Here is a 23,990-nt window from a genome sequence, read left to right as displayed (position 1 = left end):
TATTTTTCAGCCCCAATAATGTTTATTTCTCTATCAGCGGCGGCCGGTGCATTTTCTCCTACCAGACTTTTTGCCTTTTATTGTTTTGCTTTACGGCAAAATACTTCCATTTCACAGAATGGCATTACAAAATGTTTGATTAAATGAAAATGGTGTGATGAAATGGCAAATTCCTTGCCCGATTGAAAGTGCAATCTACAAGAAAATTATACGGTTTTGGTCTTATATAAACCTAATTAAAGGGGATGCTTTGAAATTTGCTAGCATGCATAATGTGCTGTGGGAATTTAATTATATTTTGTATCTTAAGTATATATTAAAGTGTAACTTTTAGGTATTTAAAAATCGGTGAATGTTTTGATCTTAATATTAATTCACAGAGATCATATTAATCTCATTCAGGAGCATAAATATTCTAAGCTGAAAGGTGCACTTACATAGATTCATGAAATAAATCACCCCCAAGGTCATGTTGCTTGTATTTCACCACTTTTGTTGCAATTTTAGGGGTGCAATACTCTTCAAGGTCATTTTCAGCTGTAATTTATGCAAGGGAGAATGTTTCAGATGAACTTGAGAGGGCTTCCGGGTGGCAAATATGTACTTAAATAAAATACGCGTGACAACCCGAAATAGCTGACCCACAAAGCCACTGAGCTACTTTTTCCCTAGAACCGGATGCGAATGCGCCCCTCAGCCCACTTTCCACCTCATTCCCCTTAATTTGGCCCGCTGTCTAGTCTCATTTTTTGGCCATCAGAGGTCCGAGCAACAATTACCCGCAGACACAACAGCCATGATGAGTGGGCAGCACGTCCACCCACTCATCCGCCCACCATCCATCCACCCACCGACCGCCCCTTTTTTGTGAATGGCATCCGAGGAGTGGAGGAGTGCGCAGAATCCTCTCTATCGATTAACTCATCAGGCAGACAGCGCTCTTGGGATAGGCTTGGGATAGGGCATGGGGATGCCCCTTTTTTGGTTGGGGAAGCGATGCGGATGTGAAATCAACTGCGTAGTAGCCAAAAGTCAGGCTGCAAGGGGCGTCTCGGGGGTGTGGCACCTGCTGCTGCCTGTGCTGCAGGGATGTATTGTTCGAGATGCTTAATGCGCAATTTAGTTAGGGGTTTGTGGGATACGCCGGAGTGTAGGTCAGTTTGCACACTTTCTCTCTTGGAACCCTTCCTCTCTTCCGGCGGCTCTGTGCCACCCCTTCATCTGCACCAACCCCTGCCTCCCATCCCATCAGTCATTCCCCGCTGAATTATAATCGAAAATTGCATGCGAAAGGTTTATCCTTGGCACCAAAATAGTGCATTGGCCCCACTTTTTTCGAGGCTGCCAGAGAACGCAAGTGACGCGAGATGTAAAAGGGGGTAAAGTAGTTTTAATCCCTATAAAAAGAAGGCCTGAATATTTAACTAAAATTAACAAAAAATTCTTCTGAGCTACGATTTATATTTAAAAACATTTTTAACTTAAGTAGGTTTGCCACAAAGTAGACCTAGAATTTACACAGTCCTGACAAACTGGTTATGGGAAACTCAATCCACAACCAATTCGAACATCAATCTTCAAGCAATTTCAAATTCATCGTCGTCCACAGAGACAAAGATATAGCCAACTAAACTGACCGAATCTGGGATGGTGATTGTGCAGGGAATGTTTGAGATCTCGGAGCTGGCGGCTGGGAGCATTGGCTGCGTGGGCCTCTTTATGGCCGGTTGTAATGCCCTGCCCATGCAGCATGTTCCCGATCTTCCGGCGGCCCTGTTCGTCCTGTCGACGGTGTGTCTCTTGCACCATCTTCGTGTGATGAACTGGCCACCGCTGCAGGAGCTTTGGCGGCTTCTATTGGAACTGCTGGCCTTCTACCTGGGCACCCAGATCGTCGTGGTGCTCGTGTGGCAGCAGTTCCACAACCTGATCGATATTCTGCGGGATACGGCTCTCAACACGCGACTGGCCTTGAGTCTGCTGGAAAGCTATCCCACTGTCTACATATTTATGCGACAGGATGTGTGCTACTTCGTGAAGCTCATCGTATCATTGGCGTGCACCTACAAAGCAGTAAAAGTAACTCATGCCTTGGATTATTTCTTACCGGCACGCAGAATTTATAGGTACTACGCAGATCAAGCTGAAGTCGGGATCTTTGCCGAAGCTGGTAGGATCTCCCGGCAGTTACCAGTCTCCAAGGGTTCCTCCCGTCGCCCCCAGTCAAAGTAAACCAAATCTCCCAGCCTAATCAATATTTTCTAATGCTTAATCAACGGTCTATGGCCAAACCACAAAAACACAAGGTGAATGGCACGCCGGGTGCAGTGCACCCACCCGAAGGCCAGATTCAAGAGCAGTTCACGCTTTCCAACATATTTGCATGCTTGAAAGAGCAGAGCCAACACGTAGACACAAAACCCGCAACTTGTTTTCAAAATTTCGCGCCAATGGACAATCGATTAGTAGTAGTCGCTGGTGAGCCATCTCTAACAGAAGAGAAGATCGAGAGGAAGAAGAAGAGCACTGCAATCGGACACAAACAATAAAGAAATTAAACAATTAGCCATAATTTGGCAGCGTTTTTCGGTCCGTGGGGGTGTAAATAAGAGAGGGGAGGTGCTATGGCCTTTCTCTGCCCTGTGCGCATGCGGCGCGACAAGAAGAAAGGTAAGTCAGTGAAAAGCGGAAGCAGCAGCACGGAAAACGAAAGACTTCAATCACGAACTTGTTGCTTGGTGCACTGAAAAAAACAAACGTTGTTTAGCCGAGCAATTTTTAAATGAATTTATTTTTAAAGAAAATCTACAAATTGAACTCAATTTTGAAATATTTATTGTTTTTTCTTTTCAGCTACCAATGCCAGCATAGAAAGGGATTTGCCAGTTGTGGGAGGCTTGGGCATGGGCCGCATTACTGGTTCCTCCAGCATCGAAACCCTGGTGAGAGTGGGCATCGAAAAGGAGCATGGTCTGAGGTATGTCCAGCTCAGCACTAAACCCAAATCATTTTTAAAAACCCCTTCTTACAGTCCCGACTCCAAGATGGTCGTGTTGCACGACTTTACTCCCTGCGTGGATGATGAACTGGAGGTGAAGCGTGGCCAGCTGGTCAACATCTTGTACAGGGAAAACGATTGGGTGTACGTGATTGGCCAGGACTCGCGGCAGGAGGGCTTCATACCCTTCTCATACTGTGCTCCCTGCAACACCCAGCTGGCGGATTTGGCGGTAAAAAAGAAACTGCCTAGGGAACAGTGTCCAGAGCAGCCAATTGATGAGAGCCTACCGCTGCTGGGTGCGGACAACAAACTGGATGTGCTCTGCGATGAGACCTTGAATCCAGGATCTGCCAACAGCATGGAAAATATCCTCCTTTTAGAGCCAGAGTGCACTCCTTTCGTCAAGGAACCCTCCGGACGCTGCATCGTTTTGTACACCTTTATAGCCCGGGATGAAAATGATTTGTCTGTGGAACGGGGAGAATTTGTCACCGTGTTGAATCGTGAGGATCCTGATTGGTTTTGGATCATGCGCAGCGATGGTCAGGAGGGATTCGTACCGGCCAGTTTCATCTATCCGGCAGATAGCGTGCGAGTTTTGCAGCAGCAGAAAGCCACTCTGAACGCCGTGGAGTCCATTCTTCAGCAGGGCCAACAGGGACAGCAGACCCAGCAACAGCAGCAGCCGCAATTGGGCTTGGGAACGGACGATCTGCGCTACCATGGCACAGAGCTGGTGATGCTGTACGATTACAAGGCGCAGGCTCCAGACGACCTATACCTTTCCGTGCGTCGAGGAGATTGGATTTACGCTGATCTTACTAATCAGACTGTCGATGGCTGGCTCTGGGCTTATGCTCCTAAAACGCGCAAATACGGATTCATTCCAAAGGCCTATGCCCGACCACCTGCCATGACAAGTCTCTAAGAGATTGTACCACCTTCATTATCATTACTCTGCATTTGATTAACATTTAAGCTTATTCATTCCCCATCATACGTTCAATGTAATTTTCATTGAGTAATAAATTGTGCCTTAGATTTATTTGTATGTGAGCTTGCATAACATATCGTATACACTTAATCTAATTAATTCATTCTTAACTGTAGGTTGCCCGTAAACGAATATCAAAAATATCTACTATGGTATTCCATTCAGTACCAGCTTGGGCAGCACTTGCTAGCAACTAGGTCTAGATATGAATACTAAAGCACTGACGGGGCGAGCCCCTCGATATGCACTTGGTTTGGATTATTGGATTGGATATGCATTCCATAAGCAGTGCGAGTGCGCAGGGTTATGCTCAGCATAATGTTGTACACACTCGCACATCCAACTGGATTTTGGCTTCAACCACATCGGCGGAGGTCTACTTTAGGCCCAGACTGTCATTGGCCGAGGAGCAGTGGGAGCAATTGAGGTCCAGGTTTCTGAAAAAGAAACATTTACTTAATAAAAAACGTCAAGTCTAATAGAAATGTTAAACCCACTTCATAGCCTCCCTGAGCTGCTCCTTTTCGTTCATCTCTTCGCGCAGCTTCTGCTGCAAACTGAGTATGAGATCGTTTTTGTTTTGTATCTGTAGCTTCAGATGGACGATCGTCTCCTCCTGGGCCTCGAAAATTGCCTAAAACATATGAGAATCTTGATTTACCATCATAATTACAAGGAAAATATATTTCTACCCGACACTCCTCCATGGATTCGGAGTACGAGGGAGGCTCGTCCAGGCAGAAGAACTCGCGCACCAGCTTGCACTTGCGCAGTTCCTCCTTGGCCATCACTGAGTTGACGAAGATCTGCAGACCCTGCACCCGGTTGTCCAGGAAAACGGCATTGAAGTTGTCGCCAAAGAGCTTCTTGCGCGGCAGCATGAGCGTGAGGTTGGGGAAAGTCTGCTTCAGCTTGCCATTGAGACGCACAAAGTCGGTGTAGCGTCGCATGACGAGCCAACAGTCGTTGGTCTCCGGATTCTCGACGCGCAGCTTGTAGACAGTGAAGCGCGCCCGCTCTTCCATGACCTCGTAGCCAATGATGGGCACCCGGAGCACGGCATTGGGATCCACGGGGGGGACCACCGACCCCGAGGAGAGCGTCATCTGGCTGGCGAACATGGAGCTGGAGCCGCCCGTATGGCGGGAACTGGATTGGCTGTAGCCCAGGCTGCACTCGCTCATGCGGCGGGGAGCCCTAGTGCTTGGTTCCAGGTCCACAGGATGGCCGCCTGCCTGGTGGCCGTAGGAGGACTGCGTTAGGTCCCGATGGGAGCGGGCACCGCCAAGCATTTCGTTATTTCTGTTTGTTGGACTGATCCTGGGCTGTTCGTAGGTGTGAGAGCTGATCCGCTGGAGACACACCTCCGATTTGGCGTTGGCCACTGTCAATGGAGCACCTGAATTGCTGGCTAAGACTACGCTTACATCCCCCTCCGATTTGCTGCGCAACAGGCTGTTGTTCTGGTGCTTGCTCACTTGTCGCAGGTCAGGGTTCGAGTGATACTGGCGGCCGAGTAGCTTGCGCTGCTGGAGCAGCTTCCGGTTGTCCAATCCGCGGCTGGAGTTCGCACTCTGAAGCAGCGACTTCTTGGGTGACGTCGTTGCTGTGCTGGCCTTCTTGAAGAGCGTTGCTTGTGGGGTTCTTAAAGGTGCCAGGTGGTTATTGTTGTTACTGCCGTAGCTGCTGCCTGTTTCTCTTTTCCGGAGCGCACGCAGTGACATCGCTTTGTTTGGGTTGTCTTACGCTGCAGCTTTTGTTTGCTACATGACTTTTAAATTTTCCCCTAAAAGAAATAGCTTTTCTCCCTTTTCTTTTGTTATTTTTTTTTTGTAGGCTGCAGTGTGACCGCACTTACGCTGACCCCATTGCACCAGTGTTGGCTAGCGTGGCATTGGCATCGATAACGCTGGGCGGCAAACAGCTGTGCGTCTATCGAAAATGGAGCATGTGGTAAATATTATTGTTTTTCCCTCGAAAACCATTTAAATTACCTCTTTTCTTTAGGAAAACAACACCAGCGAGCTCATACGAAAGCTCGTGACTCTGAATGTGGCCGATGATGACGAGGAAATCGTAGCCTTGCTCAAAACCCTGCGACTTTTGCTCACCAAAGGCAGTGCCCATCAAGAGATCTTGGCCAGAAGTGTGGAGTTTGCCGGCTTCCTGGATGCTGTGGCCTTCAACCCTTTGATGCGCACTGAGCATCGAGTTGTACACAATATATCCCTCCAGGTGCTGGCAAATAGTGTGGTTAACAATGAGACTACTCAGGCACTCATTTGGAATCAGCATGGCGCGAAGATCTGCGAACAAGCCTCCGCTGCTCCGCTGGGTAGTTCGAATAATGTGCTTCTCATGATAATGTACAACATATACCTCAACGGTCGAGCTCTCATCAGCGACCTGGTGGCGCTCCGGACTTGCCTGAGCCTCTGGCGGGCTCTCAACGAAGCTCAATGCACCTACAACTTTGAGTACCTGCACTTCTTCCTGGAGCACTTCATCGTTCAAAATGGTCGCGCCTGCGTGGCTTGTTACCAGAAGCTGGACACCGAAGATCGCGTTGCCTTCCTCGACTACGTGGCCCACTACCTGAGGGAAAATAGCCCCAACGGGGAGGTAACTCTCTTTCTTCTCCAGCACTTTGCCAAGGAGTTCCGCCTTAAGTCGGATTGCCTCCTGCGCGAAACTCTCAAGCTCAAACATGAGCTCCATCCCCGAGAAGTTCACACCTTGCTACGCATCATTGCCAGTGCCAGTGGCTCTGAGAAGTATGCCAATGTCTACTCCGCGGATCAATCGCTGTTCATCAACGTAAGCAGCCTGCTGAGATGCGTCGTGTCTGCCGGCAAAGAACCGGATGGTGGAGGGCTGGATAAGCCCATGACAAAGCTGGAGGAGGTGGCCCTAACGTCGGGCATTGATGCGGGCTATGAAAAGAAGGTATCCTACGAACTGAAGACGCTGCTCGTGCGCTGCTCGGCCAATCTTCTGTACGACAACAAGGCCAACAAGGGCTACTGCCTGGACACACAACTACTGCCCACTCTGCTCGAGTGCACCACGATGGATGCCCGCAATCCCTGTAAGAAATCATAGATTAAACCCTGAAATATTATGATATCAATGTTTACCCCCCAGTGATGCGGGAGTGGAGCATCCTGGCCATCCGGAACGCTTGCATCAACTGCCCGGAGGCGCAGCAGGTGATCGCTGGCCTCACCATGCAGGGCTCGGCGCCCAACGACATCCTCACCGAACTCAACCTGGACATGGGAGCGCTACGCATCTCGGACAGGCAGCAATAACTCATCTGTCCAAGAGACAGCACACACACATCCACCCAAACGAATTTGGCAAACTGGGCACGACCACTGGCTGGCCAACAAGTGGTTAGATTTCGTTCGCACCACGTCATCCTCCGCCGCCCAGTCGTTGCCCCCTTGCTTTACGTTGCGCTAATGGTATGCCAACAGAAAGCCAACGGCATTCATAAACGCGATGTCAACGTTTAATGGCGTAGAGGGGCGAGTGTGTGGCGGACGGCTAGCGTGGCTAGCGAGGATATAAAAATAGCTGCCCATGTACCATGCTCTGTGTACCATTAAAAAAGAGATGCCTAAATTCATCTAAAATCTAAATTTGTGCGCACACTGCCGAGGAGCGGCAGCATCGGCATCGTCCGCGGAGTAGAGTTCATGTTTATGGCGCAATTAAGCAACGATGACGTCTGCCCGAGTAATTCCTTCGGCGGCTTGCTGCAGGTGGCAGCTCATCCCTGCCCGTCTGCCCGCCTGCCCGCCCATCCAATTCCGCTCCCAGCGGCGTATGTAGAACGATTTTATGTTTATGCTGGCTAACAATGGCCGCCTTTGTTGTAGCTCGCCGCGCTCCCCAAAACGCGAAAGGCGAAGGAAAAGGCAGGCGAGCGACAACCACTGCTGGTGGCTAGTAGCCAGTCAGTCTGTGCTCTGCCTTGGCCAGCGGCAGACGGAACCGTGCCGCCGCGATCCGAGCCGATCCCAACCCATCCGTTTCGATCGAAAGGAACCATAAACCCGAAAATCGCGCTCTTTTATTTCGAATTTTCGTTCGCTTCACGGGCAGTTTAGCCATTTATTTCGCTCGTTATCCGCTGGTAGAGTAACGAAATTTTATTTTAGACGGGCCGGGCAGCTCGTCAAACTCGAGCACATCATTCATAAGCAACTAGCTTGGGGCAGGGCCAGAGATCTCCGTTGCATTGCTGCAGCTTTAATGGTAAACACCGAGCGGATCGCTCTTATATAACGATAAATCAGGATACCTGACAAGCTGTTAACACCGCCTGACAGCTTATGAGGTGTGCAAGGTGGGCGGTCGACGGCGTGGCGCAGTCGGCGGAGGAGCCTGATCCCAATCCGCTGGCATTGGCATTATTTATGCGGGGCATTAATTAAATACACATTTCTCAAAATTCGCTTCTTTTACGCCGGGGCGGCGGAATTCGTCGGTGCTGCGACGTCTGAATAATACGGCACATACCAAAAATACAATGGCCAACAGCAAGTAAAACAAAGGCTGAGATACAAAACAAATAAATAAATAGGCAGGGGCGAACGTTCCGCGATGTATTCTGTGCTGTGCGTTTTTTCGAAAAAATTATAAAATTTCTGCCTGTCAAAAGTGTCAATATATTCGCGCCCAAAAGTTGTGAATTAATGATGCTGTTGGGTATCCAACCGTTTTGTCAGTCACAAAGGGCTGCCAGCACACGTTTGAAAATCCGAAAGTTATCTAAAAATAAGGCAACTGTTTGCTGTAATTTGTGCGTGGCATGGCTAGAAAAAGAGGCTAAAAACTAAAAGAAAATTAAAAAAAAACCTGTTCAAAGGAAAGTGGCACATAGGATAGATAGAACTTGCTGTTCCCGCCTAATGACGCACTCATGACGCAAGTGCTGCAACTCCCCCAACTCCCGGTGGTGCAAATGCAGCTGCAACTTAAAGATCTATTCCCGGAATAGATCGCGGAAGTGGAGAGCAGAGGAATCTGGCGCCGTGCAGGCACAAAATGGGAAGTCCTCCCTGCTTTCCCTTGGGTTTTCCCCAAAGTGTATGTTAATATATGCACATAAGATGACATTTTTGGTAGCCCAATTATTCTCGGGGGCAACAAAGAGAGGGAAACCCGAACATTTGGACGGCATCCACATGGCAGGCAGTACTAACTATGTATATGGCACTCGTGCACGCACCCCCTCCTCCACCGAATCCCCACCTGCCGCTCCACCCGCCCAGCCATCCGTCCATCCGAACACCCACTCGACGGAGGAGGCGCACCTAATTCTCGCAAATATTCCGCAAAGAGCCGAAATAATTTCGCTAAGGAATTCGCGTTTTTGTCATTTATTTTTCTCGCCTGAATGTGTCCACTAATTTGCTTAATTTCTGTCACAAACCAGAGACGAAAAGCAAAAAAGCGCTTTCGAATGGGGATTTCTGGTCGTCGTGGCAACTTGTAGGTAAATACATAAATAAAACAAAGCGGATTCTCCAAAACAACATAATTAATGGGCACGTTCTCGCGGATTTGCGTGAGGCAAAGAAACAGTTTGGGGCAAGAAAATAGCCGGGTTTTTTAAAGGAACTTTTGGCTAATATTTTCGAAAAAATACCTTTTGAAAATACCTTTTTTTGAATTGTACAGAAACACATACTCATATTTTCAAAATCTCCAAATAACTTTCATTACATATTAAATGTGGTCAAAACTGCCCAAATTTCGAAATATTCAAGAATAATATTTGAAAAATATTAGGATACAATGAAATTTGGCAACAGCTTAATACAACTAAATAAATATTAAACTTCCTTAGCACCCTTAAAAAAATCAAAACCTTAGATCCCATAAATCTATTTTATAAACGTTTCATTTAATTACCTGTTGCTTCCTGAAATATTTTGTTTGTGTTTCTTTTCCCTTAAAATATCTTTTATCGGCCGTTTTTGAAACCCCAACGCCGTTGTACCGTCTGCCACTGTTTGCCTAGTATAAAAATAAAATATTGTTTAAATTAGAGAGCTCTGGGATCGGATCGGGCGGCATGGGATGGCATGGGGGGCTTAGGCCCAGCGAAACACCTGCCGAATGGTGAAATGGCGCCCGACAATGTCCCACATGTGTGCGATATGTCCGCATGACTTCACTGCCTGGGGAGCGATATTATAAATGGGTTAACTTCCACCCCACTTCCACCCCCTTTTCCTCTTCCTCTCCCCCAGGAACGTGCGTTCTTCCATGTGCGTGTGGATTGCCCCTTGCCAACGTCCAGAGAGCCCTAGGAGGGGAGCGTAATCCGGAAGAGGACCTGCGCGAAAATGAAGCGAGACGTCTCCACGTCGACCATCGGTCGGGATGAGGCGCGCCGGCCGCTGATGGAGGCCTACATGTTCCAGCGGCGGGTGCTGCTCGGCTGCAGCCTGCTCATGGTGGTGTCCCTGCTCATCTGGATAGTGGCCATCTCGACCGATCACTGGATCATCATATCCGGCGGAAAGGGTAAGAAATATAGCAAAGGTTTGCATTAGCTGGCTTCATTTGGGTGGGTTATTTCCATAATAATAAATAAACAATAAATGTTAAATTATTACTTTGTTAATGAGATCATAAATATATTATGTGCTTAAAATGGTTCTAAACATATTTTTGGCACGAGCCCAAAAGAGAGTTTTTCAAAATTGTCGAGTGCAGAATAAAATAATAAGAATTTAAATTCCCTAAAAAATTACTCATACGACATGTATTTCAATATCATTCTGTCGCCGTTTAGTAACCTTGTTAGCCTCATAATTTTCATAGTAAAAGTGAAGCTACGAATATAAATATATTCTATTTTTTTATACATTTTAATATATTTAAATTAAAATACTGTTATGACTAAGGGCAACACTACGTATGAGTAATAAACTTTCAATAACTTTGGAGCCTTCGAAGCATTTTTCAAAATGTATTTTTTCTATGCCCTGAAATGCTTTTACTAAAATTGTTATAAACTTTTATAGAAAATGATATGTGTTAAACTTAACTATTATATTTAACTCAATCAAAGCCAATTAAATCTCTTCCATTTTTCTCCCGCTCAAAGGCATTTTCATCCCGGAGTCGCGTCGCTTCTTCATGTCCTCGCACTCGGGACTGTGGCGGCACTGCCGGAACACCATAGTGCCCAATGCCATCGGCAATGCCCAGGTGGTGCGCAACTTCAGCTCCATGTCCTACACTTCGCAGACGAACATCAACGAGGCCAAGCGGAATCTCTCGCAGATGGACTTCATCAAGCAGTTCGCCACGGAGGAGCTGGAGACGGCGGACCACTTCACGGAATCGGCGCGTCGTCACATGTTTGCCCACTGGGTGCGCGGCGAGGACGAGGAGTTCCAGACGCTGCGCAATGCCTTCCGCACCCTGGTGATGAACACCGAGGAGAACCAGCGGCAGTTCAATGCCACAGCCAACAAGCCCATACCCATCAATCCGCTGGACGTGCAGGGCATCATAGACAGGAAGACATTCGGATCGGCTCTGCAGCGGGTGAAGTACAACAACACCTGGTCGTACTACGTGATCCCTGAGGTGGCCCAACTGGCCATCTTCAGCAACTGGACGGATTTCCCGCTGGTGGTTCGCCTGCTGGGCACCTACATTCGGGATGTCAACATCCCCGCCTATGTTCTCAACGACGAGCGGGTGATCCTCATCCTGGTGCCGCCATTGCCGCCCAAAAAGGGCCAGCCCGCCTACTATACCTATATTCCGAACCGTGAGTGCTTAGTCCAGGGATGGTCCTTTGATTTCACAACTAATAATCCCCAGAGCGCTGCAAGTACATCGACATGTTCCCCAACTCCAATGCCCTGCGCAACGAGCCCGGCTTCGATGACGAACTATTGGGTAGGTAGCACCTGATGCGCTTTGGCGGCGACGGCTCCTAATTGGCAGTCGCCTGGTACTCCCTTTCAGACTACATCCGGACGCAGGCGTCCTTTGCCTGCATAACTCTCTTCGTGATGAGCCTGGGGGCCGTGTTCTCCTTCTACACGTTCATGAATCCCCGCTACATGTTCAAGCGCCTGGCGGGCGGCATCCATCTGGTGGCCGCCTCCACCGCGCTGGTGGTGCTCCAGGTGCTTTTCTCCTCGATTGACTACACCAAGGATCATCTTTTCTACGCCTATCCCGACGGGGCGGAGCTAACGTGAGTTGGAAACTGAAGGATAATGGTTTTATTATGTATACTATCCTACTTTTAGGTATGGCTATGGCGTCTACCTGGCCTGGTTCACCTTCGTGGTTAACATTCTGTGCGGTGTCATGTTCCTCTGGTACTCGGGCAAGAAGAAGGGCGCCAAGGCGCCCAACGACGAGGTGGCCATGGCCGATGAGCCCACCATCATGGGCAGATAACTGGAGGTGCCACGATGACCGGGTATATTTTCTGGGGTATTCCCAATCCCTCCTGCGACCAAAGACCAAAGCAAACGGCAAACTAGCCGACTCTGCTTTTCATTTCACTTTTGTTATTTGTTGTTTTCTAATGGCTGTACTTAAAATGTTCGTTTTATAACTACATTTAAGAATCTCAAGGCAATAAACGAATTTTTTCAGTCACTAACGACCGTTTTATTAAATTCAAATTTGATAGCTGAGAACACCTTTTGTTAATCGATTGCTGTTATCGAAAACGGACAAGGATAAATTAAAAAAAAGGTATAAAGAACTTACAAATGAAATGTAATGAATTGCATGATAAAAATATATTAATTTTAAAAATACATTAGGAGATTTGCTGGTCTTTTTCATATATTACAAAAATTACAGGAATATAACCCCTTTAAAAAGTTTTTGCCTATGGTCATGGTTGATAGTGTGACCGTATTGCTCATGCAATTATTTAGCTGAAATCCAATTGAAATCAAAACATTTCAAACAAAAAATAAATTTTGTTCGTAAAACCGACTTAATAACTGGAAATCTAAGGAATTTTAGTACTAACATTACTGAATGGCAGGTGCATAAATTTCGGTGCTATTTGGTCTTCAAAAACTCTAAGATAGCTAGCGAAACGCGTGGTAAAAGCATCCCATAGGAAACCAATACCACATTGAGATAAACAAACATGGTAATTTCTAAAACTTGCGTTCCTAAACAATGTATTAAAATTATAAGTTATTTAGGAACCACTAGAACCAGATGTTATTACCACCCAAACCAAGGAGCTCACGGCAGCGGAGAAGCAAAAATTGGAAGACCAAAACAAACGTGGTTTTGTGCCCGAGTTCAAGGCCAACAAGCTGGAGATAGATGCCCAGAGGAACTGGGATATATTCTACAAGCGGAACGAGACTCGCTTCTTCAAGGATCGCCACTGGACGACGCGGGAGTTCCAGGAGCTACTGGACCAGGAGGCGTCGGGCGACAAACGAACCCTTTTCGAAGTGGGCTGCGGAGTGGGCAACCTGGTGTTCCCGCTGCTGGAGGAGCAAACCAGCGAGGATGGTTGTTTCACTAATGGTAGATTCTACTTCTATGCCTGCGACTTTTCACCCCGAGCCGTGGACTTTGTGCGCTCCAATCCGCTGTACGATCCAGCCCAGATAACCGCCTTTCAGTGCGACATCACGACGCAACAGGTGCACGAGCACATCCCAGCCAGCAGCCTGGACGTGTGCACCCTCATCTTTGTGCTCTCCGCCATACATCCACAGAAGTTCCGGGAGGTCGTGCAGAACCTGTGGAAGCTACTCAAACCAGGAGGACTGGTGCTGTTCAGAGATTACGGGCTGTACGACATGGCGCAGTTGCGCTTCAAGCCAGGCAACAAGATCGCCGAGAACCTCTACGTGCGGCAGGATGGCACTCGCAGCTACTTCTTCTCGGAGGAAGAGGTATCTCAGCTCTTCCAGGAAAACGGCTTCGAGGTACTCAGCAATGCCTACGTCCACCGACGAACGCTCAATCTCAAGGAAGGCGTGGATGTGCCGCGCATCTTTCTGCAGGGAAAGTTCAGAAAGAAGCACCTCTGACCAACACAAACCAAGGATCATTGTTACGTATTTAGTTGTTGTATTTATTTTAAATCAATAACATGGTTCAAGTCAACGTTCAATAAATATTTGTATGTATATATTAGTTTACACATGTATATATGCTAATAAGTGACAGAACTAAAAGGTTTCCTGTAGAATTCAATTGAAACTGCCTGGACCCAACTGGCTGAATGTCGAGTAGATATCGAATGTGTGAGCGTCATGCTGCTTACCTAAAACGAGTGAAATGCACCGAGATGTGTACGTTCTGTGCCCCGAATATGGAACATAGTTCTCCCTCTGGCTGAAGCTTTAGCAAACGATCTCTACCGGGGCTCCGTGTATACATTATGTATATATAGTTCTTGTGACGTCCTAGCAACACTTAATCTAACCAACAATTGGATTTGGAATACGATAATACGAACAACTAAGAAAACCCATCAAATTCAACAAACTCAAACGATCCTTAATCCATAAATTCAAATCTCCTCACGCGCCACGGTTTTGTTCGGCTAATACACAGCGGTAGGTGGCGAATATATATAGTTGGGTGAGTGGATCTTTGGGACATGAAGATCTCTTTGTGCAGTCAGGTAATCTTTGGATAATTCCGCTTATTTACGATATATAGTCCGACCAAAATGCAAGGGATATAGTTGCATCCAACCAGAAACATTGTTTAATATTAATTGAATTGGAAAAATAAATAGATTAAACTGGTATACACGATTATTACTCTATTAAAACTGTAAAGGAATTGTTCTAGAATTATCCTTGGATTTCTCGACTGCTTTCAAATTCGCTTTTTCATGTTTTCGTTCGAACGAAACCCACTCACCCCAGTTATGGTTGTAAATATATATATACTTGATACTTGGATTTGGCTAATCGCCTTTGGAACGAGACGATCAATTGCACTACTCCGCCAGGCCGTGCTCGGTCAGCTTGCCGCCGTTGCTGCTGCTGTGTCCCAGCGGCGCCAGTTCGATGCTGGAATCGAAGCTCTTGGTGAGCAGGTCGCTGCTGGTCACCGAGTTGGTGGTGCTGCTCAGCGGTGGCAGGGACGTGTTAGCGTTCGCATTGGAGCCCAGCACACCGTCGTTGAGGTCGCTGTCCACGCTGAAGCTATTGCTCCCGTTCTCGTTGATCAGCGAGAGCGTCTGCAGAGGCAGCACTTCGCCGGTGGGTGGATGTTCCGCACTGGGATTCGAGCTGGGCTCCGCCTGCAGCTGGAGCAGCGAGTTGCGCTGCGTGTGCTTGTCGAACTTGCGCTGCGGTGGCTTCGGCGGCTCCTTGTCCTTCTCTTTCTCCTTGTCCTTGGACTTTTTGAAGCCCGCGATGAGCGCCTTGTGTGCCTGCGCCTTAATGCCCTCCATGCTCGGCCGCATGATGGAGGTACGCGTGCCGGAACTCTCCTTGGTGGAAGGCGATTCCTTGGAGCCCGGCTCCGTCTCCTCGGTGACGCTGGCCAGCTGCTGCGGCGCCTGCTGCATGGTGAGGTCTTGTACCTGAATGGGTATGTCGTCGGGCAGTTTTTTCGTACGGAAGGAGGCGTTCGTGATCATGGACTTGGACACCGAAGTGGTCACCGTGGTAGTGGATGGCGTCAAGGCCACACTCAGACCCATGGGTCCGTCGTTGGGCTGACCGGAAGGATTGGCATGCAGCGAATTGCGCACCGCACTGGTCACTAGGATCAGTTCCGGGTACATCTCGTAGATAGCCCGGTTGTGGATGTCGTCCAGCGTTTGAATGGCTATCGTGCCATAGCCATTAAACATGGCGAAGTAGATGGCGTGCACCAGTTCGATCAGGAAGGCGGCGGACAGTGGAATGCGTGGTGAGGAGGGCTTCGGAAAAGTAGCTCCAGTTGCAGGATCAGATCTAGAATGTATTTATATTATGTACAGGACCAAGCGAATAATTAAGACCACACATTACCCATAACTCATTCGATGACCGTGGCCCGACTTTGTGGTAAATCCCTGATTCACCAGCTGCGATGTGACCCGGCACAAGTGGAGCAGCGACGACTTCTGCGTCTGGCTGACCTGCTGATTGTAGCAAAACAGCAGCGCCGTGAGGATCCGCATACGGTTTTGGGCATGTATCGACTCGATGCGCTGATGCGGTCCCCACTTGACCTCCCGGTTGCTGTTCTCCTCCCAGCGGCGCAGATCCGTCATGGGCAGGTTCTTCACCTCGTGGTAGACGGACGTCTGAGCCAGGATGGGCATGCGAAAGGCCACCACGCGCTGGCCGCCGTCATCGGTGGACACCTCGCCATTGTAAATGCAAATGAGCAGCGTCTCCACGCCGCGAGCGGCCTTCTTATCGCCACCGGCCACCGAGTGCAGGTATGTGTACACCAGCACCGGGATGAACTGCAGCGGGAACTTGTGGAGCGTCAGCTCCGGCGAACGGTAGAAGGCCAGAAGCTGCTGGCAAATGTCGTGGACCAGAGCCTCGTTGCGCTGCCGCTCGTTGAAGATGGTGAAGATGGCCTCGGCGATCTCGGGGTCCGTTTCGTGCTCGACGACGAACGCCTCCGCCTCGGCGGGCTGGCCTTTTGTCCGCTGGTAGTCCGCCAGCCAGTCCCTCACCAGTTCCGCCATCGTCGCTGCCCTCAGGTGGTGACCGAATCTATAATATTGAATTGGAGTGCCAAATCCACAGTCAATGTCAGTCCTTCCGATGGTCCCTCCTCGTCGCCGCTCACCTTGACCTGAGTGGCAACTGGAATTCTAGCGTTGGTGGTCGGTGTGCTGTCGAGCTGGGTTCAGGTTTCCGCACCCTGGGTTATGTGGTAGCAGTGGCTAATTAATTTATCGCCCGTCTCCGCTGCTGCTCCCTCTTAATTTTTTTTCCCAAATAAGCCAGGGCTGCATCGCAGTGTGACCCTAAGAGGACCGTATTTTCCTGGTGGTTCTGGTATTAAATTGATAGCAGTATATTATGCAAAGATTTTGGTATATTTAACGAACGTTTTGATGCAGAATTTTAAAAGATAAAAATTTAAACTAACTTGTTAAATCTTTATTTATATGTTAAGGAATAAATAAATTTGGAACTCGAATCCATTCCGGAATTATTCGATGCACTGGTTTTATTGACTTCTTGTTTAAACTTAATTTGTCTATTCTGAAATAAATAAAGTAATTTTGCTATATTTTATCATAATTATGATCTATGGAATATATAAATTCTGGCTTAATCAGGTCTGTTTTTGTGAGCACTTTCTTATTTGTTAAAAACATGTAAACGATTTTCGTCAAAAAAAAAATGATATCACCACTTACATAATTATTTATACTTTATCTACTAGTTCTATTTAGCATAGGTATTATCTTACCGAAAAATTGAAAGGATTAAGATATTTTTTTAGAATTATGGGCAAAGGCAGCGGAAACTTGTTCAGGTTTTCTAGGTTTTCTACATTTTCCCCTGATGCGATCTGTAGTCTTTAGGAAGTAGTATGGATAAGAGGCAGTTTTCACTACGCTATGGCTTCTTTATCGTGGGATCACGTGCCGTTGGACTATTATTTACTACATGAGAAGACAGTTATTTGGACTACGACTAAGGACAACAAACTGGCTAGTGGATGGAAGAAAGGAATCCGTTCAGTCCTCGCTAGCTGGGCGAACGTATCAAGTCCTGGGCCAGCTCGACGCGCCGTCTAGGCCGCCAAAGCTCCAGCAGGCACATCATAAAGTGAGCCACTACGAAGAAGACAAGAAACCAGGATCCGTGCTGCCACACCGCATAAACCAGCTCGCTTGTGGTGAAGGAGCGCTCCTGCAGGACCCGGTCGTATACAGTTACTGTGCGAAGGGCCACGTCCTCCCAGTTGTAAAGCGTCTCCACCAGCTCATTGCATTTGTAAGGGCACATCATAGGCTCCGTGTGGCTTGTGTGATCCGCAGGAGAAGCACAGGATGATGGCAGTTGTGGTGGGGAGGTAGATGCATCCACTTTCTTGCGACGTCGCCGCTTTCCTTTACCATTAGCCTCCTCCGGCAAATGACCATTGTCAGCTGGAGGGCTAACCTTGAGGGAACTCTTTTGATGCCGCTCGATGGCTACCAATATGGCAGCGTATATGGCATCTATTTCTGGTTCCACCAGCAGTATTAGACTCTTTGGCAGCACTTCTGGAATTCCACCCACACTGGTGGACACCACCTGCAGACCACAGGAAGCAGCCTCAACAATAGCCATGCAGTAGGCCTCAGTCAGAGAGGTATTCACGAAGATGTGGCCACGGACCAAGACATCGCGCACCTTGGCATGTTCCACGGCGCCCAGCATCTGCACTCTGTCCTGCATATTTGTCTTTTCACGAATCTCCTCCAACAAATCCCGCTTGGGTCCATCACCCACTATGATAAAGTTTACATTTTTAGTGTTTTTGAAGCGCGGAATGATTCCAGCCAGCAAATCTATGCCTTTGCGGTAGACAAGACGCGAAGCCACTACAATGTTGACTGTGAAATTGAGATTATAAGGTGATGAAGAATAACAAGGGGTCACAGTCCTTACTTGTATCATTTCTGGGTCGCTGTCGGGGATCAGGGGTGAACAAGGCGGTGTCCACGGCATTGGGGATGACGGAAACTCGATGCTTGGCCACTCGAGCGCGTAAAACCGTGTTCTCCTTGCCAATGTGGGACACACAAATGGCATGATTCACCATGCCCAAGTTAACCTCCAGAAGATTGTTGGTGAGGGCGGCCGACAGGTCCGCAAAGCCAAATAGGCTGTGATCGGTGAAGACAGTCTACACGAAGAGGGAAAGAAGAAACATTAGCAATCCTAGAGGTACACGGATTAGTACAACCTTCAGCCCCAGCAGGGAGCCCACCAACAGGGCCTCGTGGGCCAGCGCACTGAAGGCGGAGTGACCATGGACCACTTCCACGCGCTCCCGGAGGAGCACCGCCCGCAGCATGGGGACATTGCAGACGGCGGTGGGCAGGATGCACTGGTTGTAGCACACCTTGATGGGCAGATAGTAGACCTTCAGGCCACCGGTTACATAGCGAACGCCACTGCAGTCTCCGTAGGCGTGGGTCAGCACGACGATCTAATGGGGAATCGGTAGCTGTTTTAGATAATATTTATCTTTATTGGGTCTCCTTCCCAATTGGCAATGGTCACCTTGTGACCCAGGCTGAGCAGCTTTTGCGAGAGGTTGTATACGTGCTCCTCCACGCCGCCGATGCTCGGGTAGAAGAAGTCCGACGCCATGCAGATGCGCATCTTTTACTCTTTGTCTCCTGCGGCTTCCAGTAAGCTGACATTCCACGTAAAAGCGAATAAATGCGAAAACTTAAACAAAATTGCTAAGGAATGCGGTAGTGTGGCACAACGCCTAAGAGCGGTCAATGGTCTAGTGTTGCAAAGCGGCCAAATGGGGGTCTGTTAATTAAGCCCCTATTGCACGACGCGAATTTTAATCAATTGTTAAATCTTGAGATTATCAATATTAATAAAGTGAACGCAATGCGTTCCTTAAACATGTAATTAAATTACACAGAAACAGTGCTAAGATAAACTAGTTATGAACTAGATAAGTTTACAATTACGCTACTACGCTCGAAAAAAAAAGTGTATACATATTTAAGCAAACAAAGTTTTTGTAAGGAATTTTAGCAAAGCAAGTATTATTTCATATATATTTTTTATCAGTGTAGAAAAATGACGTACCTAGTTTTTAGGTACAAAACCTAGTACCTTTCTGCGAAGTTCATGGCATTACTCGCGCGCGCTGGTCACACTTGCAGGAGAGAAGTTTTTGTTTCTTGGCTGGTTTCTTCATGGCTGAAACATGCAGAATCCCAAGGCCAAAATGGACGAATTCAAGAGCAAATTCTTGGACATATTGCACAAACAGGTAGCAGGTCAGCGAACGATTGAGTAATCCCAGCAACTAACAACGTTTCCATGCATTCCGCCCACCAAAACCAAACAAAAACCACCCACGCACACACAGACGAACCGTCAAATGAAAATTCCTGCCATGGGCTTTTCGGATTATTTCATCCAAACGGTGACCACCGATGCCTCGTCCGGCCAGGATGAGGACACCACGGACGCCGCGGCCCCCGCCGCCAGCGAGACGAACGCACAAAAGTCCGACCAGGAGATCCTGGAGGGCATCGAGCAGTGCTACTACAGCCCCGACAGCAATCCGCAGCTGTACGAGCTCAAGGTAAACCAGGTGTAATAACCAGTAACCCATTGTTAGTCACGATGCGCCCCCTCCTCTCATGACCCCCCGTAGAAAGTTCTCAACGATGGCATAGACAACGAGCTCATCGAGGTCACCATTGCACAACTGCGCACTCAGCAAAAGGTGCTCACCAAGCAGGTGCTGCAGAACATCCTGGAGCAGCGAAATGCCTGCAGCAGTGAGTTCGCGGCCATCAATGACACGCAGAAGAAGCTGGAGGAGTCGCTGTGGACCTGCCAGAAGGCGAGATCCTACCTGAATTTTGCCCGCACCAACTTGACAACCACTAGCCTGGAGATCCTGGCCAGCTACCGCAAACGGGAGGTGCTCAAGGAGGTGTTGGACACCCTGGTGGCCATCAAGAGGCTGGTTAGACAAGAATTGCACCAATCCGTTAGGCATTTTAGTAACTCTGAATCTCTTACAGCGCACCACGGACGTGGAGGTGCAGAAGCTGCTGGCGGATCACAACTACAGTGCTGCCATCGCTCTGCTCTTGCAGTGCAAGAGCTCTGCCGAGGCCTACATGCAGTTCAACTGCGTGCAATCGCTTTCTAAGAAGCTGCAGGAGACCATGCTGCTCATGGAGTTCCAGCTGGACACAGTGCTCAATGAGATGGTACTGGGTTTCGATGGGCGCAAGTACGCCAAGCTGCAGGAGGCCTACAAGCTGGCCAACAAGTCGCTGATGGCCATGGACCAGCTGCACATCAACTACATCTCGGCCATTCACTCCTCTGTGAACGCTGTACTGCGCGGATACAGCGATCCCGGCCAGGATGATCAGGCCAAGCCGCTTTATGAGCAGCTGTGCGAACAGCTCAGTGTGGATAAGCTTTTGCCCTGTTTGATCAGCTTGTGCAAGACCTTCTGGACCATCCTGGCATCCTACTACCAAGTGGTTATGTGGCACAACAACTACAAGTTGTATGGACAGGAGGAGGAGGATTCCCCGGATGTTTACATCCAGCAGAAACTGAAAAAGGGACAGTCGCGGGTGTGGAACGACATACTGACCAAGGTGTGCCTGTTCCTGCAGTCGGCCAAGTTGACGGCGCTTAAATACGACCAGTTCATCCAGGTTCTGTCAGTGGTGCAGCGCCTGAAAAAGGTCGGCCAGGAGTTCTGCGGCGAGCAGTCGGAGAAAATGATCGAAACAATGCAGCAGCAGAGCGAAGAGTTCTTCCGGCGCTACCATATCTGCTGCGTGGAGGAGATCTGTCTGTTTCTGGACAACGAATCCTGGACGCAGGTCGACTCCTTTGCGCATATCCTGCAGCTGCCTGTGAGTAGCTTTGTAAAACTTTAGAAGTAAGCTTAGTTTATCCACCCGTCACTCTTTGCAGGAATTCCGATCGGTTCGCCACACCCTTCGACGCCACAAATCCCCGACAGCAGCTTTACTGGCCTCATCCAACAACTCCCCAATCAGCAATAATAACTGCGATGAGCTGGTTTCCGTGCACTCCCAGGATGGCGGCAGCTCCATTTACGGTTCCTACGGATACTTTCTTAGATTCTCCGAAAAGAGTTCGCCCTTTGATGGCGGCTTAGATGCGGCCATGTTGGAGGAGGACATTCTATCCGGCATCGTGGACGAGGCCTCCTGTTATTTCAGCGAGGAGAGCGACGACGAGCAAAAGAGTTTACAAAGCAAGGAGTTCGACGACACCAGCAAGTAATGGTACTATCACTCCAACATAGAAACTTTTTTAATGAAGATGTTGTTTCAGTCAACTGCTGGTAAACAACACCGCTTTAAACGTGCTGCGAATTATTGGAAAATATCTCCAGATGTGCAAGCTATTGCACTGCATCTCCCCAAGGATTGTGGCTTGTATCTTAGAGCTTATTGACTTCTATGTGTACGCTGTACATGAAATCTTTGGAAAGGATGCGGTAAATATTAAAAGGGCATAATATTTTCAAACTTGTTCAAACCAATGTCTCAATATCAGCCCGTAGCAACCGAAAATATGTATACTGCACGGCTGGAACAACGTTTGCGCTCGGTGGAAGTGAATGTCCTCCCCCAAATTAAACTATGGCCACTTAACTTTTCCTCTCTGGTAATTGGATTTCATTTGATTCTCAAGCATACATCTTAGAGCATTTCCTTTCGCAGGCCAACAACGAGCTGGCCAATCCGGACACACTCTACGGCCTGTCGCAGCGCATCGTGGCCGTGGAAGCGGGTCGCAGCATGCTGCAACAGTTCCACATTCTCCAGCACTATCTCAACCACCTGCTGCCCCTCGCAGAGCGTCCAATGCTGGCCAGCTACTTGGAGTACAGCGACTACATGCTAGATCTAGGCAAACCCGTTTACACCTGCGTCACCTCGCGCGTCATCGATTTGTCATCCATTCTGGCGCAGATGGGCAAGGTCAAGTGGGATGTGAATCATGTAATACATCAGCACAGCAGCTACAGCGATGTACTAAATAGGGTAGGTCAAATTTAGTAATTGCTCCCAAAATGTTTCGTGATTTAACTTATTACTTTGCAGAACATACAAAGCTTTGCCATGTGCCTGGAGGAGATCGCCAAGGAGGTGCCAGTGCCCAGCAAGCATGTGTGGAACTCCATGGCTCATGTGGCCACGCACCTGTTGGTAGAGGGGTGAGCTTTTGTTTCCCTCGCTCAGAAGGATCGATTGTAATATAAGTTATTGTTTTTAGCTTTTCCAATGTAAAGAAATGCTCTGCTGGAGGGCGCGCTTTAATGCAGCTGGACTTTGCGAACTTCATGTCGTTCCTTGAGCTCATATCGAATCAAAAGTACCCGCAGCATCGCTCCTACGTGGATGTGTTCATCAAGACCTACTACTTTGCGCCCGAGCAGTTCGAAGAATGGATAGAACAGCAGCGCCTCGGGGATGAGTACTCCCTGAAGCAGCTGAACAACCTGATACAGTGTATTTGTGTCAGTGACAAGCGCACGCGGCAAAGGTTGCTGCAGTTGCTCGATGGTGGAGTGGCTAATGGGCTGACCACGTCGACGACGCCGACAACCACGCCGCAAAAGAACAACCACGGATCCGTGACCGGCTCAAATCTAAGCAGCGTTATCTGAGCTCCCCTGATCGATTATTATTTTACTTTATTTATTTTGTTATAACCCCCCGCTAACCTTGTTAGTAGATCAATCATTCTCTCTATGTGTATTTAACATTCCGTTTAGTGCAAATTAACATTGTGTTTAGGCTAAAGTTACTACCTTAGTTATACAGGCGATCTCCGTGATGTACTTCGTTTCGAATTTCGAATCTCTCAATCTTGAAACCCAACCCGAATCCCAACCCCCCTTTAAGTGCAATCCACTCTACTTTTCGCTCTCTCAGATGCAACGCAATTGGCAAACCTTGGTAATTGATAATTGGCAATTGGTTCATCGTTCACCGTGACTTAAGTACCTAGAGAAAGCAGACATGTATACACAAACACACAAAAAACACGTATAATTAAGACGCATATATACCTATTTATTTAAATACCTATTTGTAATATTTATTTGCAGCAGGAAACGGACAAATAATTGTAGAACAACTCAAATGTAAGGGGCGGCAAGTCGATTTGATTTGCCACGCCCCCTCGAACACACACCATTAACTATTTAGCAATTGTAACAAGATAACAAAGATTACATATTTTGAGATATGCATATTACAAACAATGGGAATTTGTC

The 23,990-nt window shown here is 48.1% G+C and overlaps 9 protein-coding genes across 12 annotated transcripts; 6 read left to right on the top strand and 3 right to left on the bottom strand.

Annotated features, from left to right (window-relative positions):
• The first annotated feature begins 1,506 nt into the window (after window positions 1-1,506).
• On the top strand, window positions 1,507-2,572 carry LOC108022674 (uncharacterized). The gene has a single exon (XM_017091744.3). It carries the CDS (start codon window positions 1,648-1,650, stop codon window positions 2,230-2,232), a length of 585 nt encoding a protein of 194 aa, XP_016947233.1. The 5' UTR covers window positions 1,507-1,647; the 3' UTR covers window positions 2,233-2,572.
• On the top strand, window positions 2,524-4,052 carry LOC108022673 (SH3 domain-containing protein Dlish). Its single transcript, XM_017091743.3, has 3 exons — window positions 2,524-2,670; window positions 2,854-2,977; window positions 3,032-4,052. The coding sequence occupies exons 1-3, from the start codon at window positions 2,625-2,627 to the stop codon at window positions 3,927-3,929; spliced, it is 1,068 nt and encodes a 355-aa protein (XP_016947232.1). The 5' UTR covers window positions 2,524-2,624; the 3' UTR covers window positions 3,930-4,052.
• Window positions 4,027-5,840, bottom strand: LOC108022671 (uncharacterized). Its single transcript, XM_017091742.3, has 3 exons — window positions 4,688-5,840; window positions 4,493-4,629; window positions 4,027-4,432 (listed from the first exon to the last, which is right to left on the bottom strand). The coding sequence occupies exons 1-3, from the start codon at window positions 5,717-5,719 to the stop codon at window positions 4,372-4,374; spliced, it is 1,230 nt and encodes a 409-aa protein (XP_016947231.1). The 5' UTR covers window positions 5,720-5,840; the 3' UTR covers window positions 4,027-4,371.
• Window positions 5,838-7,626, top strand: LOC108022670 (ataxin-10). Its single transcript, XM_017091741.3, has 3 exons — window positions 5,838-5,948; window positions 6,003-7,083; window positions 7,140-7,626. Exons 1-3 carry the CDS (start codon window positions 5,937-5,939, stop codon window positions 7,304-7,306), a joined length of 1,260 nt encoding a protein of 419 aa, XP_016947230.1. The 5' UTR covers window positions 5,838-5,936; the 3' UTR covers window positions 7,307-7,626.
• Window positions 7,627-7,951: 325 nt separating this feature from the next.
• LOC108022669 (uncharacterized) lies at window positions 7,952-12,651 on the top strand. 3 transcript variants are annotated; one of them, XM_017091739.3, is made up of 6 exons: window positions 7,952-8,136; window positions 10,262-10,538; window positions 11,125-11,799; window positions 11,853-11,930; window positions 11,979-12,234; window positions 12,290-12,651. In XM_017091739.3, exons 2-6 carry the CDS (start codon window positions 10,358-10,360, stop codon window positions 12,441-12,443), a joined length of 1,344 nt encoding a protein of 447 aa, XP_016947228.1. In that variant the 5' UTR covers window positions 7,952-8,136; window positions 10,262-10,357; the 3' UTR covers window positions 12,444-12,651. The 3 variants fall into 3 exon arrangements, with proteins under 3 accessions (XP_016947228.1, XP_016947227.1, XP_016947229.1); XM_017091738.3 differs by having other exon boundaries at window positions 7,952-8,258; XM_017091740.3 differs by having other exon boundaries at window positions 7,953-8,258; window positions 12,000-12,234.
• A 259-nt stretch (window positions 12,652-12,910) lies between these two features.
• On the top strand, window positions 12,911-14,173 carry LOC108022895 (tRNA N(3)-methylcytidine methyltransferase METTL6). The gene is made up of 2 exons (XM_017092094.3): window positions 12,911-13,158; window positions 13,214-14,173. The coding sequence occupies exons 1-2, from the start codon at window positions 13,156-13,158 to the stop codon at window positions 14,060-14,062; spliced, it is 852 nt and encodes a 283-aa protein (XP_016947583.1). The 5' UTR covers window positions 12,911-13,155; the 3' UTR covers window positions 14,063-14,173.
• On the bottom strand, window positions 14,083-16,954 carry LOC108022894 (hyccin). 2 transcript variants are annotated; one of them, XM_017092093.3, is made up of 3 exons: window positions 16,788-16,954; window positions 16,010-16,711; window positions 14,083-15,952 (listed from the first exon to the last, which is right to left on the bottom strand). In XM_017092093.3, the coding sequence occupies exons 2-3, from the start codon at window positions 16,681-16,683 to the stop codon at window positions 14,986-14,988; spliced, it is 1,641 nt and encodes a 546-aa protein (XP_016947582.1). In that variant the 5' UTR covers window positions 16,684-16,711; window positions 16,788-16,954; the 3' UTR covers window positions 14,083-14,985. The 2 variants fall into 2 exon arrangements, with proteins under 2 accessions (XP_016947582.1, XP_016947581.1); XM_017092092.3 differs by having other exon boundaries at window positions 16,010-16,954.
• Window positions 16,955-17,559: 605 nt separating this feature from the next.
• Window positions 17,560-19,451, bottom strand: LOC108023129 (uncharacterized). Its single transcript, XM_017092399.3, has 4 exons — window positions 19,229-19,451; window positions 18,909-19,154; window positions 18,611-18,848; window positions 17,560-18,555 (listed from the first exon to the last, which is right to left on the bottom strand). Exons 1-4 carry the CDS (start codon window positions 19,328-19,330, stop codon window positions 17,702-17,704), a joined length of 1,440 nt encoding a protein of 479 aa, XP_016947888.1. The 5' UTR covers window positions 19,331-19,451; the 3' UTR covers window positions 17,560-17,701.
• A 386-nt stretch (window positions 19,452-19,837) lies between these two features.
• Window positions 19,838-23,978, top strand: LOC108022986 (syndetin). Its single transcript, XM_017092212.3, has 10 exons — window positions 19,838-19,964; window positions 20,064-20,282; window positions 20,355-20,672; window positions 20,731-21,588; window positions 21,650-21,981; window positions 22,037-22,202; window positions 22,262-22,372; window positions 22,429-22,752; window positions 22,813-22,925; window positions 22,985-23,978. The coding sequence occupies exons 1-10, from the start codon at window positions 19,899-19,901 to the stop codon at window positions 23,376-23,378; spliced, it is 2,901 nt and encodes a 966-aa protein (XP_016947701.1). The 5' UTR covers window positions 19,838-19,898; the 3' UTR covers window positions 23,379-23,978.
• Window positions 23,979-23,990: the final 12 nt, after the last annotated feature.

This window comes from Drosophila biarmipes, chromosome 2R (genome assembly GCF_025231255.1).
Source record: "Drosophila biarmipes strain raj3 chromosome 2R, RU_DBia_V1.1, whole genome shotgun sequence".
Taxonomy (NCBI): Eukaryota; Metazoa; Arthropoda; class Insecta; order Diptera; family Drosophilidae; genus Drosophila; species Drosophila biarmipes.
The sequence above is the reverse complement of the archived record's forward strand: the minus strand, read 5'-3'. Positions and strand labels throughout refer to the sequence as shown.